Source organism: Phasianus colchicus, chromosome 12, assembly GCF_987193195.1.
Source record: "Phasianus colchicus chromosome 12, bPhaCol1.hap1.1, whole genome shotgun sequence".
NCBI lineage: Eukaryota > Metazoa > Chordata > Aves > Galliformes > Phasianidae > Phasianus > Phasianus colchicus.
Window position 1 is genome coordinate 7,149,632 of NC_143447.1, and position 16,476 is coordinate 7,166,107.

At 40.9% G+C, this 16,476-nt stretch overlaps 2 protein-coding genes across 8 annotated transcripts in view; both read right to left on the minus strand.

The window, feature by feature from the left end:
* Nucleotides 1-871: 871 nt before the first annotated feature.
* CCNB2 (cyclin B2) lies at nucleotides 872-7,833 on the minus strand. Its single transcript, XM_031616480.2, has 9 exons — nucleotides 7,676-7,833; nucleotides 6,602-6,727; nucleotides 6,394-6,522; nucleotides 5,977-6,147; nucleotides 5,745-5,903; nucleotides 5,225-5,461; nucleotides 2,246-2,386; nucleotides 1,530-1,640; nucleotides 872-1,217 (listed from the first exon to the last, which is right to left on the minus strand). The coding sequence occupies exons 1-9, from the start codon at nucleotides 7,694-7,696 to the stop codon at nucleotides 1,116-1,118; spliced, it is 1,197 nt and encodes a 398-aa protein (XP_031472340.2). The 5' UTR covers nucleotides 7,697-7,833; the 3' UTR covers nucleotides 872-1,115.
* A 927-nt stretch (nucleotides 7,834-8,760) lies between these two features.
* RNF111 (ring finger protein 111) overlaps nucleotides 8,761-16,476 on the minus strand; it is a 54,639-nt gene continuing 46,923 nt past the window's right edge. For 3 of the 7 annotated variants that reach the window (XM_090148788.1, XM_090148787.1, XM_031616476.2), the window contains exons 11-14: nucleotides 16,095-16,187; nucleotides 15,040-15,135; nucleotides 12,191-12,318; nucleotides 8,761-11,673 (exon numbers count right to left, since the gene is read on the minus strand). In XM_090148788.1, the coding sequence (XP_090004914.1) occupies nucleotides 11,556-11,673; nucleotides 12,191-12,318; nucleotides 15,040-15,135; nucleotides 16,095-16,187 (435 nt within the window). In that variant the 3' untranslated portion in view covers nucleotides 8,761-11,555. The remainder of the gene's footprint in view (nucleotides 11,674-12,190; nucleotides 12,319-15,039; nucleotides 15,136-16,094; nucleotides 16,188-16,476) is intronic. The other 4 variants (XM_090148790.1, XM_090148789.1, XM_090148792.1 and 1 more) reach the window with 3 other exon arrangements.

A 16,476-nucleotide genomic window follows, 5' to 3' on the forward strand; every position in this document is an offset into this window, starting at 1 on the left:
CCCTCCAAAGCCACTTGCCCAGGCTTAATTTAGGCACACAAACATCTCCATTAATAGATAACAGAATGCATTTTTTTTGTATTGGGACTAGCAGCTAGAAACTAGTGTCTCAGTCCAGGAGAGAACTGCATAGACTTAAGTGATCACTCACTCTACTTACTCTTCCTCCCCAAAACGCTTGCAGTAAGTACTGGACTGAATTACCTGTCTTATCCTAGAGAAAAGACACCTACTGCCTGTGAAGATTAACACTTGCAGCTCCAACATTATTCCACAGATAGAACATGGATGTCTAGGTAGTTTCATAGTTCTGCAGTTTTGCTTCTACACTAGAGTCAGCACATCCATACAGGAGACAGTGAAGGGAGGTAATGACTACAGCAGGATTTACAGAATATCTTAAGGTTGCAATTTAACATTAAAATATATTTCAAGTACTACATCAACAGAAAGGCATAAATAAAGCAAGGCAAAAGAACTGAGGTACTTACAATGCATGTACTCCTTGGAGCATACACTAGTTGTGATCACAGGAGTTGTTTTCTGCCTCTGCTCTTTGTTTAGGCATACGAAGATACAAAAATGAGTTACCATCATCACTCTACTACCTAAACCACAAGGCTGTATCTGTTACAGCCTATTTCTTTCCCAAGCTTGAAGTCAAACTATTTCTTGAATACTTCTTTGGGACAACACACTGCAAGAAACTACACAATGAACATCCCTTAAAGTATACCAAGGAACAATTAACAGTCTGCATACTCTTTAAGAGGGAGAACAAATTACTAAATATAACCCACTACGAATCCAGATTATCTCTGGAAGAAACCACAAAGAATAATCACCCCACAAAGAATAATCAGCCACTCACTTTGTCAAGTGTTCTACTAGGACATCAAATGGCAGGCATAACTGCTTTTTTTATTTTTTTGAAAGAGAGAAGCTTTATTTCTAGGTATACAGTTGCAGTACAAAGCAAATTTAAAACTTCAGAGTGAGTCTGAAATGTTGGTGGTAGGGCTGGAATACTATTTACACAGGGCAGTAGTTTTTCCTCAGTAGGCAAATGAGGATGACACAAAGTGCATATATCATCAGAATACATCTGCCTAAGGTTATAAGAGTGGTGCAGCTAGGTCCTTGATAGTCTTACAGTTCAGTTGAGGGATTGTGCTGATCCTCAGGAGTTTGCTACTTGCATACTTGTTCCTTACAGCCTGCGGAGGAATAGTGTTACAGGAAGTTTACACACATGCACAGTACTTCAGTCCAGGCAGACAATTTTGAGTTAGTCTGACTGTTTTGAAAACAAACAAAAGTAAGGGTTAGAAGTGAACCAGCAGGCAGAGCAGCAAGAGTAGTTTAGATAAAGAGTTTTGATGTTAGTAATGACAAACACCCTCTCAGAGGCTTGTCAAAATAGCATATGCTGTAAGGTAACATCCACAGTGTTGATCTGTGAAATCACAACATGCAGCAAAGGTGGCTTTCTAAAGCATGAGAAGACTTACTTAAGTAGATATACTTACAGTATATTTTGTTAAGTTTTCATTTACTTTGACAACGTTCTTGGCCATATGCTTCATAGTCATTGCAAGGCTGTCTTCTGCATACCCAGTATAGTACTGCTGCTTTGTACCCTGCAGCACAACAGTAAGAAATTTAGGATCTATGAAAGGGGGGAATTCTGCTCAAGACACAATCACTTAAGTTCACTAACGCCCCAGGTATCAACTGCTAGCCTTGAGTGCTAGGAGTTGTAGGACTGTCAGTTGAAAAGACAGATTCAGAATAATTATTAGTATGCAGCAGAAGACTAAACACATCAATGCTGAGTCACATTTCTGCACCATACAGAACAAAAAAAAAAAACCTGCAAGAGTAACGAATAGCTGAATTACAATTTATATTCACAGTCCATGATTTAATCTAGCTTACTTGCAAGCTACGTAATCAAGATCTACTTTAAAAAAGAAAACAAACAAAAAACCCAAAACAACAAGAAATACAATATGCTCTCTTGTAACTCACTTTCATAAGAAAAGCCCCCATCAAATCATGGTATTCATATAGAAAAGAATAAATTTTATTTTTAATGGTATAATCATCTTATATTCAACTGTGCCATCAGCCTGTCCATCATTTGATCTCCAGCATTATTTCTAAACACGATTTCCAAAAGTACGTTTTTAAATGGTTCAATTGTATGGAGGAAAACCCCCTTGATTTTGATTACAACCCTTACCCACTTATCATGGCCCAGAACCTTCTGCGACAAGCACAGCGCAGCAGCTGCGATCTCTGAGGGGTGACAGTGCACCATGTCGTAGTCTATCAGTGTCAGTTCCATGAGGTATTTTGCTAGCGTGTGTTGCTCAGCGTCCGCCTACCAGAGTGAGAGTTTATTAGTCCACATTATAATGTCTTATACCTTATCATAATAGAATTAACAACCCTGAAGTACCAACTTAGAAATAACTCGGCAAAACAACAGTCAACAACATTAATGAGCAATTGTCTCTAAATTCTAAACCTGTTCTGTCTAGCAGCCTTTGGAATTCAGACACAGTCAGAGGAGCATTTAACAGAAAATGGCAGTATTGAGCACTGGGGTGCCCAACTAGGGCTACAAGTGCTCCCTCTACAGCACGCAAATCCAACCCACGGCCCAGCACAGACAGCAGTGCAGCCATCCCCTGCCCCATGCTATAAAGGCAGCAGCTTTTCAACACAGAGCACGCCATGCACACGCCCATTGCTCAGCAACAACCAAACCATCAGTGCTCTATTAATACTGTGTTGACTGAAAGCAGGGCACAGGAAAGGCAGCGCTGCGCAGTGCTGATTCAAGTGATAGCAGGTAACCATATGCGTTTTGACTGCTGTTTGGAGCAGTGTTCAGCTAAAGAATATGCAGCTGTGCCTTCCGTTTTGATAAAGGTGTTTGAGAATAGGTTTCAAGACTGCCAAAAACTCACCCATTTGTTCTCACAACACCATTTTCAGTTGATATAAATACATCGCATGCACATTTTCAAATGGAATGTGGGGAGTTACAATCAGATTTCAACTCGAGGAATCTGATCCTGCCTCTTTACCACTTTTGTAAGACTTCTTATGAGAGAAAAATCATCCTTCACAATCACACCTCGTTCATGTCATTGCTTTTTGGCAGTACACACATTTGTGAACAGGTATCAAAGTATGAAGTACAGTAAGATTTAATCTATAATCTGCTGAACACCTTGAGAGCTCACTGAGAATTACAGCCATACCAACTGAACAAGACTGATGCATTAGTTTCACAAAAATACGGTCAAATATCCCACTAGTTTTGTGTTTTTAAACATTTTAATATTAAAAACTAAAATGCCTTATTACTTATATATTGATGATATTGAATATTTTATGAGGACTACTTCAAACGTAATGCCTCCTATTTTATTATGTTGGCCCATGATATCAGAGTTGGATGTTGGAGGCATGGCAATGAAGGTTGAACCTTCCCACCAACTTCCCATTATATTCTGTTGCCACATGACAGCAGATTTTTATGAGTGTGGCATGCAGGTTCTTGTTCACCACTAATACAAATGCATAGTTAATGGTGATGACTAGAGTGAAGACTGTTTTCTAGCTGAGAATCTGCCCTACCAAATAGTGTTAATGTGCTCTTTGTACCTGCTGCAGTTTCCCTGGAAATAAATAGGAGGCATTATTTTTGGAGCAACTTATGTTTATGCAGTCCAAGACAATTCCTCTTTACTCAATACAGACCAGGCAAGCAAAAAGGTTGGACACCAGCGCTCTAGAGGGTGGAGGAAGAGTATAAAATGTGTTAAATAGATTTTCATTAGCAACTCATCTAGCTTCAGGAGTTACGCAGTGATCTACTAAGGCAAATATACGAGCTCAGCTAAAGTGCTCATACACCGATGCGTGCAGCACAGGAACAAGCAGGAGGAGTTGCAGGCACGTGCATGCCTACAGGGCTGTGATGTCAATGGCATCACTGAGATAGGGTGGGGTGACTCTCACAACTGCAATGTAGGAATAGATGGGTATAAACTCTTCAGGAAGGAGAGGTAGGGGAAAGAGAGGGAGGGTGCTGCCCTCTACATCAATGACCACCTGTTGTTCATGGAGCTCTACCTCCATGATAAACAAGGAGCTGACAGAGAGCTTATAGGTTTGTGTTAAAGGGAAGGAGACATCATAGTGAGAGTCTGCTACAGGCCAAGTGATCAGGAAGACCGAGTGGATGAGGCCCTCTATGAACAGCTAGGAGCAGCTTCACATTCACAAAACATGGACTTCAACCACCTCAGGATCTATTGGAAGGACGACACAACAGTGCACCATAAATCAAAAGAGGTTCCTGGAATGTGTTGTGATAGCTTTCTCTCCCCACTAGCACAGGAACCCACGAGAAAAGGTGCTACACCAGACCTAGTCCTCACCAATGAGGAAGGGCTGGTGAGTAATGTGGAACTCAGAGGCAGCCTTAGCTGTAGTGACCACAAAATGGTGGAGTTCAAGATCTTCAGGGTATCCAACAGGGTGTGCAGCAAGCTTGCTACACTGGACTTCAGGAGAAGTCTAAGAGAACAGCTTAGCAGGGTGACAAGGGAGAAAGGAATCCATTGGAGGGAAGAGGGGTTGCCAAGAATGCTGGTCAGTGTTCAAGGACCATCTCTTCTCCGAGCCCTGAAGCAGTGCATCCTGAAAAAAGGAGGCAGGGAAAGAAGGCCAGGAGGCCTCCATGGATCAACAAGGAGCTCCTGGACTCACATAAGCTCAAAAAGAAAGCCTATAGGGAGTGAAAGCAAGAACAGGTCACCTGGGAGGACTATGAAGAAGTTGCCTGAGCAGACAGACATTAGGTTAGGAAAGCGAAAACCCAGACAGAATTATACCTAGCCAGTGACATCAAGAGGAACAAGAAGAAATTCTATATACATATACTCTATATAAACACTTTTTTTTTTTTTTAAATCCAGAGAGCAATGGAGCACTGAAAAACAGTATACAACTGAGTTGTAGAGTCTCCCTTGTTAGGGATATTTAAAAGCCACCTGACACGATATAGGCAAGCAGCTCCTGATGCCTTTAATTGAGCAGGGCAAGAATCTGGACCCAATGGCCTCCGTGGTCCCTTTCAACTTCAGCCATTCTGCAATTCTGAGACACATGAAGAGTCTAGATAGTGAGGATAAGTACCCACCTCCCCAGCTTTTGATGCTCTTCTTAAGAAGTGAAGTGGAAGAGGCCGTCCCAGATCAAAGTTCAATTCTTTCAGAATTGTGATCTCCATTTCTCTAACTTGAGCACTGTTGTAGGCATTGTCAGTAATATAAACGAAGTCTGCTATATCAGGAGAGTACATCTCTTCGTATTTTGAGGCTAGAAGCAGCGCTGTTACACCCACCAACTGAAGCCTCTTACGAGGTACAGGATGACTCTGCAACACAGGAATTGGAAAAGCACACCTCAAAATTTAAGCTCTAGACAAACATTATAATTCATCAGCTTAATATGCCATTTTTTCTGTAGAGATTTTCTGAGTCAAAAGCATTCCCATAATAAGTTCAGAGAATCACTGCTTTAGATTTAAGATGCTATGTTACAGAACTCTCAGACAAACTGTAGGGTTCCTGGGATAAATCCTAAACGCCTTTAAAACCACAGTTGTTGACCAAATCTCCCTTCCTAAACACATGTTGATAAACACCTTTGTGACTTACTTGTAAGAAGCGGTCCATAACTGCAACACACATATACAGCGTTTCCTGAAGAAGCTGGAATCTTGAGTGGACCTGGACAAGCCAGTCAACTAAAATTGCACGCATACGTCCATTGATCGTCTTCCCATCAAGGTAATGTGGGCGCACAGATTGCTGCAGCTGTTAAGAGAAAGAGCTGCATGAGCAACAAAATTAAACTCCACTGCAGCAGCACAGACTTACTATGTCCTACCTCAAGCTGTCTCAGATACAGGTAGATATCTTTAACATAGTCACTACATAACTGGGGGTTCCCCAAGTCATCCGCATCGATGTCTTCTACGTTGTGGAGCAACACATCAGAGAAGGCTTGACACAAATCCTCCTCTTGCATAGACACATCCATAGGGACAGGGGACAGAACCTAAGAAACAGATCACAGTGCTTTCATGTCTACTGACTAAACACTGTTGTTCATTTCCACATTTTTCTACCATACCAACATACGAAGATTAGAAGCTGGGAGAGTTTACATCCCAGCATAGCAAGCTTTCATCAAGATGCCACGCATTAAACCAAACCTTCAAGACAAAAGCCCTGCTTTTCCAACATGGAAACGAAATACACCTACAAATAAAATTTGATGCAGATTAGTATTGTTGCTGCTTACCTTTGAAGTAGTAGTAGTGTCTTTGACTGCTTGATTCACAGCAGCTGGAGGTTTAGGCGGTACAACTGTATTTGTCACCTTGCCAGGTCCTTTTGTAGTCCTTACTGATGGTTTGATGCAGTCCGTTTTCTGTAGTGAAAACAACAGCTATTAGTACAGAGCTAGTTAAGTACCCTTTCCCTACTGGTAAATTTCGAGTGTACTTTACCTTAGTTACATTGGATCCTCTTGTAACTTTGTTACCTATTTCTTCCAAAACAGCCCTTTTGCCAGTCACCTGAGCTTTGGCTTTGCTATTATGTCCCGTCACAGCATTCTCCATCCCTCTCATGACCTAAAATAAAATCCAGTGAGTGAAAGTTGTCTGACTTCTGATTTTAACTACATTGCAACACACCGCTACCCTACTGGCACACCTCTACACATACTGGGTATTACTTAACCAGTCTTCATTTCCTGCACGTGCACACAAGTTCAAAAGAAGTCAAACTGTTTACAGAGAGCACTACAGAATGGAATGCATGTTCAGAACAACACACAAACCCTCATTCCTCCTCAAACCCTTTTAACTCCAAGTTGGATAGGTAGCAAGCGAGCATCTGTTTATTGTATTTACCCACTTCCAGACTACAGCAATAATTCCACTTGGTCAGGGAAAATGCTCTTTTTATTACAGATGAAGAAATTACCTTACGTGGATGTAAGCATACCCTGCTTTCACTACAAAGAATCACAGAACGGCTTCGGTTGGAGGGGACCTTGAAGCTCCAACCCCCTGCCGCGGGCAGGGCTGCCAGCCAGGAGCTTCCAAATATTGAAAGCAGCCTTCAGCTTAAACTACCGTAAAGCTCACTTTAGAAGTGTTTTTTTTTCCTCCTCCCCCCCGCACGTATCTCCTCCCCCACCCCGTCCCTCGCTCGGCAGGGGAGCGGCCAAGGCCAGCTGCGGGCCGATGTGGCACAGGTGTTCCACTCAGGCAGGGGAGCGCCGCGCCGCCCGCCCCCCCCCTCGAGGACGGCCGCACTCCCGGCGCAGCCCGGCCTCCTCGCCAACTCTCCGCCGCTCCGGCCGCCACCCGCTGCAGAACCCCACCGCCTTCCGATCGCCATCGCTCCCCTCCCGAAGGGGAACAAAGCCTCCCCGACGCCCTCAGCCGGCTGGGGACGCCCAGCTCAGCTCCTCGCTAATCGGGCCCACCCGCTCCATCGGCTGCGGGGGACTCGCTCAACTTCCCGTCCCCCATCTCCTCAGCCGGGCCACCTCCCACACAAGCAACACTCACGGCGCGGCGCGTTAACGCCATCGGTCCGGAAAGCAGAGTAGGCCGCAGGCGCTCGCACCGCTCACAGAAACACGCCTCGGCCGGCAGAAAGACCACCAACTGCTGCCTCGCGCCGCGCGGTTGCTTTTAAACACCCTCCCGCGCTCCTATTGGGCAGCTTCGTACGATGCACGCACTCGATTGGCCCACGGCATGAGGCCCCACCCGAAGACGGAAATGATTCCACCATTTCCGCCAAGGCGGGATCTCGGGGCGGGGCGGCGCATGCGCCGCAGGGACGGGCTCGCGCCCCCTGGGCTCCGCGCGGCGCTGGGGTCGCGCCCTTTCAGCCGGGTGAGGGCGGCTCGCGGGAAGCGGCCTCAGCCGCCGAGCAGCCGCGCACGCCGTGCGCAGGGCCTGAGGCGTTCACCTGAGAAAAGCAAAGGCAGGGAAGAAAAATCGATCGAACCCCTCTTCGTCCCCACCTTTCGGTGTTCGCAGCCTGTGCGAGAGGCACCAGGGAGCCGCAGTGCATCGCGCTCCTCACTGCAGCCCCTCCTCCAAGTCCTCGTCCTTTTAATGTTGTAACGTCTGCATTCCCTGCTTACCAAGGATGGTCTCAAGGTCCCGTGGGCAGCATTTGAACACGACCCAGGAAAAGCCTGCCAGCTCCAAGCCTGGAGAGTTGGCACCCGGTAAAGGCTCCACCAGCACAACCCACCTGGAGTGCAAAGAGCAGAAATATTTCTTCTTGCATTCAAGTGTTCAGTTCTCAGAAATACGTACTGTACCACGATTGCAAAATTCAGGAATCTGACAGAAGTGCCTAATGACAATTGCTTTGCAGCCTCCCAGAATTGGCTTTATATGTACGCTCACATACACACAAGTTATTTTGATAGCCTTCGGGAGCTCAGCTTTCCTGAATTCCCAAGTTTGGATAAACGAGGCCCTGCTTATCAAACACGTTTAACAGCAGCTGGTGTTGATCCCTCACCGTGAGAAACTGTCCTTTGATGGTGCCTGTAAGATAGGAATGTTTGCAAAAATTCTTTTACGTACCAATACTTACAAAGCAAAGTAAGGAAGACAGAAGAAAACAGACCTTGAATGATACCGGTCTAACATTTTATTTATTGCATACAAAAGGATTTCTTTTGACAATGGAAATTTATATGAAAAGTAATCTGATGCATACTGGTGAGAATCATACCTTCAAAGATGCTGCAGAAAACTTAAGGCAATGCATCTAAGCATATAAAGCACAGTAAGTGGTGGAAATTTTCAAAATCAAAAGCCTATTCATTTTCCTTCTTAAGTTATTGTCAAGTCACAACTTTTTGGAACAGAAATAGGCTGCAGCTTTATTAGCTCCTGCGATAGCATATAGGATCAGAACACTGTGATTCCTGCCAAATACCTAAGTGTTCAACATCACATTACAATGTTAGGCATACACTTAAAAGCAAGACAATATCAGTAGCAGTTATAAAACAAGTCAATGCACGGGCCACTAAAATACCTCTAGTACCAGGCACCCACATCAGGTGCGTAAAAGAATCCCAAAGAAAATCCTCAAACCTGTGCTTGTCTTTTAAGGAAGCCAAGAGATTCCATCGTATACCCAGGGTCTCAATTATTTCACAGGTCCTGTCTTTTTTTTTGCCCCGTGCCTCTCAAGTACCTTCTTGGAAACTTCTTAAAGAGTTATTTTTGTCAGACTTCAAGCATCAGCATTCAAATTAACTTCATTCCTTTTCAATAGCCACTGAAGAAAAGGAACCATCTTCTGCTCAGTCCTTCCAGTCAGTTTACTTAATTTTTATCAATGCAGCTTCAATTTCCAACAGCTTCCTACAGTCACAACGTTCAAGAAGTTTTAGCATAGAACCACACCAGGTTTCGAAGCACTCAAATCATGTGTTGCCTCTCTCCCATATCCCCTATACACAAAGTGGTTTAAAGTTCAATTTTAGCAATGCAATTAAATTTGACAATGTCCATTTATCACACATTCTGGAATAAAATTTCTTCCCACTTAATGCCTCAGTGCCAGAGGTGTTAATTTTGTTGCCAGCAATAAACACTGCACTGTGAAATGCTACTCCTAACAGACGAGAGGTTAAAAAAAAAGGGGGGGGGGAAGGGGAGGGAGGACAGAGGGGAAGCAGCTTTAATCAGACAAAAAACAAGCATCAAATTAGATAAGAGAATATTTATAAATGGATCACTTTTTTAGTGTAAACATAACATTTTCCAGGTTTACTGTAAACTGTTTTACACTTAATCTGATTATGAAAGACAAAGACAAGAGAAACTGAAGGTATTTATTATTCAATCCACTTACAAAGCAGGTAGCTTAATGCAAGCTTATTGACATGTTCATCATATATGATCCCCTAGGAACATCCTCTCCAATGTGACAGTAATACTGTCTCAATGTTTTTGCAATTTTCAGCATCTGTTGAGCACATTTAAATAAACTATAATCTATTATATGTGTAAGAATGTTGATGAGCAACTTGAGACCTGATGTGGATTAAAACCTCCTCCAAAGGCAAAATGTTAGTACATTATAACTTAATTCTATATACTATATTATGCAGCAAATCTTAACTATAGAAAATATTTCGATCAGTGATGGACTGTTGGTAATTTATAGAGGGAATCTATAATCAAGGTAAAACTAGGTAACCACATAAGTTTTGTCTACAGAAATTTACAGGATTTCACTTTTCTAATGAAAAAAAGACCAAGAGTCAGCTGAATTTAGCTAATTTTATTAACCTTAAAACTAATAAAAATCCCAAGACAAGCCTGGAATCTTTAGAAGTTCTATCAATGCACATATATCTAACCCTCCCCCCAAAATAAAACCAACCAAAAAAAAGAGAAACAAAAAAAAACCCTGCAGCTCTAAGTCCTGACTGAATGGTTTTATGTTCAAAACAAACAAACAAAAAACCCTCAGTGTGTACAGACACCTCAACTTAAGTTAGCAGAAAGAGACCAAACGAAGATTCTAAGCTTTTTCCATATCCCTAAATTTTTTTTTTTTTTTTTCAATCTGCAAGTATCTACAATTCAGCTAACTGAAATCAACATTTAGTGTTCACTAGAGCTGTTTCACAGCAGCAAATATTAAGTTAGGGACTCAAATTTCTAGACATAGGAAGAAAATGATAAATACAATCTGAACAGCAGTCTAAATGTTTAATATTGACATTCAAATATATCTGCATTGTGCTGAAATTTTAGAACAAATCTGATCAGACAAAAACTCTGGTGATGAGTATGCATATGTATCAAACTGAATATAGTTCATATTCTGTTCCCACTGTTACAGATGTTATTTGACTCAGAATTGATATTGTAAATATACAGCAGCCATTTTTTCCTAGTGAAGGAATGTCTCAATACATAATATTATCCTTTTCTAGATGATCTTTATACATTAAACTAAAATACGTGACTGATTAAATTAAGGAATCTGAGGTTAGTAATGAGTGAAATCATACTTTCAAAGCTTGAAACTATGTAAAACAAACCAAAAAAGAGACCACACACTTCTACTTACTAAAGCAGCTATTCTTGCCTGCAAGTTTGGGGTCACAAAGCCCATAATATGTGCAAACAAATGCAATACAAGGAACCATGCAAAAATACAGTAACGAAAGAAAAAAAGTAAAACCTAAAAAAAAGTTTTATAAATACACTGAAACTCAACGGTCTTCTACATAAACTGTAGGTCTAGCATTAGTTGTACCATATAGCAGAGCCAGCACTCTTAGGTTCAATGCTTCCAAATCTGCGCAGGTAAGTCATGCCATCTTTGGTTGACTGCAGTACCAGGAAGGATGAGAGGGAGCAAGAAGGAGGACAAGAGTTCTGGAAAATGGTGTCAGCTTTCACTAGGCAGTTGGGCCTCAATGTCCACTCTGCAAATTGGGCACTTCTTATTAGTAATCAACCACTGATCTACACACACTTGGTGGAAAAGGTGCATACATGGAAGTCGCCTGTCAGAAAAACAGAAAAAACACATCAGTGTTAATAAAGATTTCCATATCAATATATCCACTGGAAAAGAGGTGATGTGAGGTGATGTGGATTTTGCTACTGAAGCATCTATTTTTTTTTTTTTTTTGTATGTATACGTTCTTCCCACAAGCCTCACTAGCTTTTCTATCTGACTTATATTTTGTCTAGCTAAAAGAAGCAAAAGCTGACAGTACAGCATGATTTTAATTAAAAACATGAGTACTACCTTCCACGTTGGAACATTTAAAAAAATGGTATCAGGTGAAGGACAGACAGTGAATTTATGGGAGACTGTAAGAAAGGAACTCACATTTTACAAAGACAATACAATTACAGGGTAACCAGTGCTTCAAATTAAAACATATTCATTACTTACTAAGACAGAGTGTTTAACACAAATTAGGAAGTGTTGCAAAGAGTAGTGTGCCATATCCAAGTATGGTCTCAAAGCCAGAATTTTTGCACTATATTATGATACTCAGAGGTATTATTTACCTCACATCTTCACCTTCCTCCAATATAGACAAGCAGATGGTACATTTTTCCTCTGTGTCTTCTTCTGTTCCTTCCTCCCCATCTTGTTTGCAGTGCAGTTTCCTCTGTGAGAACCAATCAGTTGTTACCTTATTAGTAGAGATGACATTATTGACAAGCTGAGTAAAATCTGCTTTTAGTACATGTTCAAAATATGCTTATTTTTAAATATTTCAGAAATTATTTTACATTTTAGTTATTACTTATTCAAATGCATATGAACCAAATTGAATCAGGAACTAGAGCGTGGAGCAAAATCACTGCATATTTCAGTTTTAATTAATTCTTGTGACTGGACTGTTAATATATTTAGTATTGTTGCAATCAGTCCCTTTATTTGTTCCTTATATCTGCATTTCATTCATGAGGAAGGAAAAAATATCCTTTCAAACATAATATTTTAAAATCACTATTTATCAAGTGTGAAAGAACACTACATAAACGTGGATGGGATTCAGTATCATGGTGTAATAATTTCCAATTCAGAGACTGTAAGCTGCAAAAATTCTGTACCAGATTAAAAATTTGACAGTCTTTCTAATGTGATCACAGGGAAGGTTAAGATAACCAAGATGATGGATGTTGTGCACAGTTTATTACAAGTCAACTTTAAAATAAAGCCTTACTGTACTTGACGAGGTATCATTGAAGCCTATTGACAATTAAGCTATAACCAGTAGTTATTTCATTGCTCACACGAGTATTAATAACTGCCAGACAAGTTATTAATTGCTGTGCCAGAAGTGGCATCTGAATGCCACTACTGTGACATGCAGGAAAAAGCAAAATTCAAACCCACTATTTCCTTTCTTACCCAAAAAGATGCATTTAGGAGAGAATGCACATTTCTACTCTTAAATACTTATTCTGAATATTGAAGAAGCCATCCTGAAAGCTTCAGCTTTCATCCATCCTCATCTACATTTTCCACTCCCACTTCCTTGTCCCCCTCATTGCTTGAGGTATTCTACCAAATACAGTTTTCAATGTAAAATGCACAGTTTGAAAGCACAGTAAAGTTATATCACCTGACAACCGAAAGGAGTATTATACTGACTGGAGAAGTGCAGCTTACTCTGTACAGTAGGTTTAAGATGCTAATGAAAAACGATGGGACCTTTCAAGGATCCCAAGCAAACTATTGGGTATGAATTCAGCTATCAATCTTGTGGAAGTTACACATTTAAACTTTTGGGCCAATTAAGCTTACAGGGCATAGCTTGTTTTCCATTTTCCCCCTTTATCTCTCAAAGAAGAGATTTTCTCACTCCTTGTTTTCAGTTTCTGAAGAACACAATTACTCCCTGTCATGTTGTTTTCGACAGCCTTTCCACTCTCCTTCCTCTCTGTCTCTCCTTCCTCTTTCTTTGTTTCTTCTTTCCTCTAAGCAAGATGACCTTCACAGCCACTTTCTTCCTTCTACAGGGGCAACTGACGCAGGTTTTTATCTGATTGAGCCTACATTGCAGGTTCAGAGACACTCTCTTTCCCTTGAACAGTACTGAACAAGAATCAGCAGGTGTAAGCCAGGCCCTAAATTGTGCTTCCTTAGATCTGTTGGAGCTGCAATATTCCTCTCTTATATAACTGACTAAAGCAGGTGTTTGGGAGTGAAGCTCCATGACACCAGAGGTGCCCACCTCTCTAAGTTTTGTCCCAAATTCCTCCACACCCTCTCCCACTCAATATTATTAAACTCTGAGGCAGATCCCCACATGATATTAATAATGAGAAGCACATTCAGGAAACATAACAGTATGATTATGCCATTTTGAACATTCCAGAAGCGTGCAAAAAATTTCAAGGGGAAAAAAGGGAAAATCTGGGAGGAGGGAAAACTGAAAACCTGTTTAAACATCTCGTCCTGTTAACAGATTCCCTGGGAAGGCAGGAAGGAAGGAAGTCAAATCATAACACCCTCTGTTAGGGTGTATTTTTTAATGCTTAAGTTGTGCTACATTGTATACAAGCACCAGATGCATATCTCCATCAGTGAGCTTAAGCATTACAGCCACGCAGATCTGTTATCTCAGTCACTGTCAGTGCCCCATGTTGGTGCCAATTTCTGTTGCAGGTTGACTTTTTTTTTTTTTCAGCACAGCAGGGCCTAGTCCCCACCCCCACCCTTTTCCCCATGAGAAGCCAGTGGAGAAGCGAGAAGGAGACTGAGAAACTATTTATGAGGAATGGTAAAAGAATACGATATAGTGAAATACAAAAGGAACTGAGAGTAATAAATCAAACTGATGGGAAAAGAAGCATCTCCTAACGGTGCTGTAAGGCTTGGTGGGGCAGAAGAAAAAGGGATGCCCTTACATCACTTCATCATCCTCCCAGAAACCACATGGGAAGGACTGAAACATTTTGGAAACTGTAGTTCTTCAGCTACAGTTCTGCAGCTGTCCCAATTTCATTGCATGATGTCATGATATAGAATACTTATGGAAAACCACGACACTCCTCATCATTCTTATTTTAAGGTGAAATCTGTATGTACAAGCCCCAACTTAAAAAAAAAAAAAAAAAACCCAGAAAAAACCCAACATGCTACGCTTTGACCTGTTTGTACTTTAGAAACATAGTACTAGTGCCAATACACTATTTAACACATTACAGCAGCTCTTCATTTGGAATCGCATTTTTTATTTCTTTGAAGGAAGTGGCATTGTGCACTTTGCTTACAATCCCTGAAATTGCAAGATAAAGGAAATGTACGCTCTTTGAAGTTGACATTCCTGCAGATCTAAGCTGAATGTGTGTTAACTCCTTCTTGAGAAAACATCACAGCCCACAGTTTGAGAAATCCTCACCTTTTTGTATTTATGTGGATATGTGCATCTTTCTATAGTTCCCTGTGTCGCTCCACGATTCACATTGCCTAATCGCTCCTCCAAGTGAATCAGCTCCTAAAAAGTTAAAGGAATAAACAATGTAAGAACTGATATTTCTAATGCTTTGAATAAATATTAATTTTATTCTAACTAATTTGCAGAATTGATAGGCAACTCTCCATGTCCTAATTATTCAAATACAAGCCAAAAAAAGAGTACACTGTAGTGGAAAAGCGATGGGTTTCCATTAAGGAAAACAAAACAAAACAAAACAACAAAAAAATCCCACCCAATACTGCCTAGTATTTTAAGTCACAGGGAAACACTATCTAATAGTGAAAGGATCAAAAACTATTTGTCTGCTAGCAACATTTGAGTATGTTTACATGTACTTGTGTGTCAAGTGAGGAAAACACAAGCAAACCACACTAGTCTAACAGTCATCAAAGCTTAAAATGGGGGGAAAAAAAGTTGCTTAAGCTGAAATACAGTAACTTATTTTTTTTTTCTCCAGCAACGAGTGTACTAGAAGAATGACATGTCACTGAAGATGTTTTCAGTGGACTAGCTCATTAACTCTCTGCATCTGATACTTTTTAAAACAGAAAAAATACACCAAAAACAAACAAACAAAAAAACAGATTAACCTCCTGCACTACATTAAAAAAAAAGACACAACTGTCAAAGCTGCAAAGTTTCATCCTCACTAGGAGGACTTTGGCACAGTTATTCAGTGACACCAGTACTTATTACCAACATATTATATGAGTCTTTAGCAGGATGATGAGGGAGGAGACCAAGATATATAGTCAGTTCATAACCACCTAAACCTGACCAGGATATCTTTTGTTGCCTGATTTTTCAAGATGATTTTGGCATCTGTTCCTAGTCCATAACAGTGAGGTCATTCTTTGAATTAAGAGTGCTTTCTTTATTCTTTTAAATCTACATATAGAACTAGCACTACCACACACCCTCCCCATATTCCATCATGACACATTTTGGAATGTATCTAGTTTTGTTCTATTACAAACCTCAAAATTGCCCCTGAAAGGGCCTCTGAATGATGTTCCATCCAATCCCGATGAAATGTAACGGATGTGAGGGTAGCCCGCCATGTCTGGTACCTATTCAAACAGCACATGTTAAGTTAAACCTATTCAGAACAGTTCCAGAATTTTACTGTTCACTTTGTAAAATTTAAGATCCTTTTGCTTTTATTGAATTTTACTCCTCAGCTTGAGCATACAGTTTCAACTAACAGTATAGCATCGCATCACTCCGATCTCTCCGAATATAACCAGAAACAAAACAGAAATGAGACTAGATCCTCTACTGTAAACTGCCCATATCTGCCTTATATATTTCTTGGCACTATGTGCCAGCTTGGAAAAAATCTCTACCTGCTTTGTATAT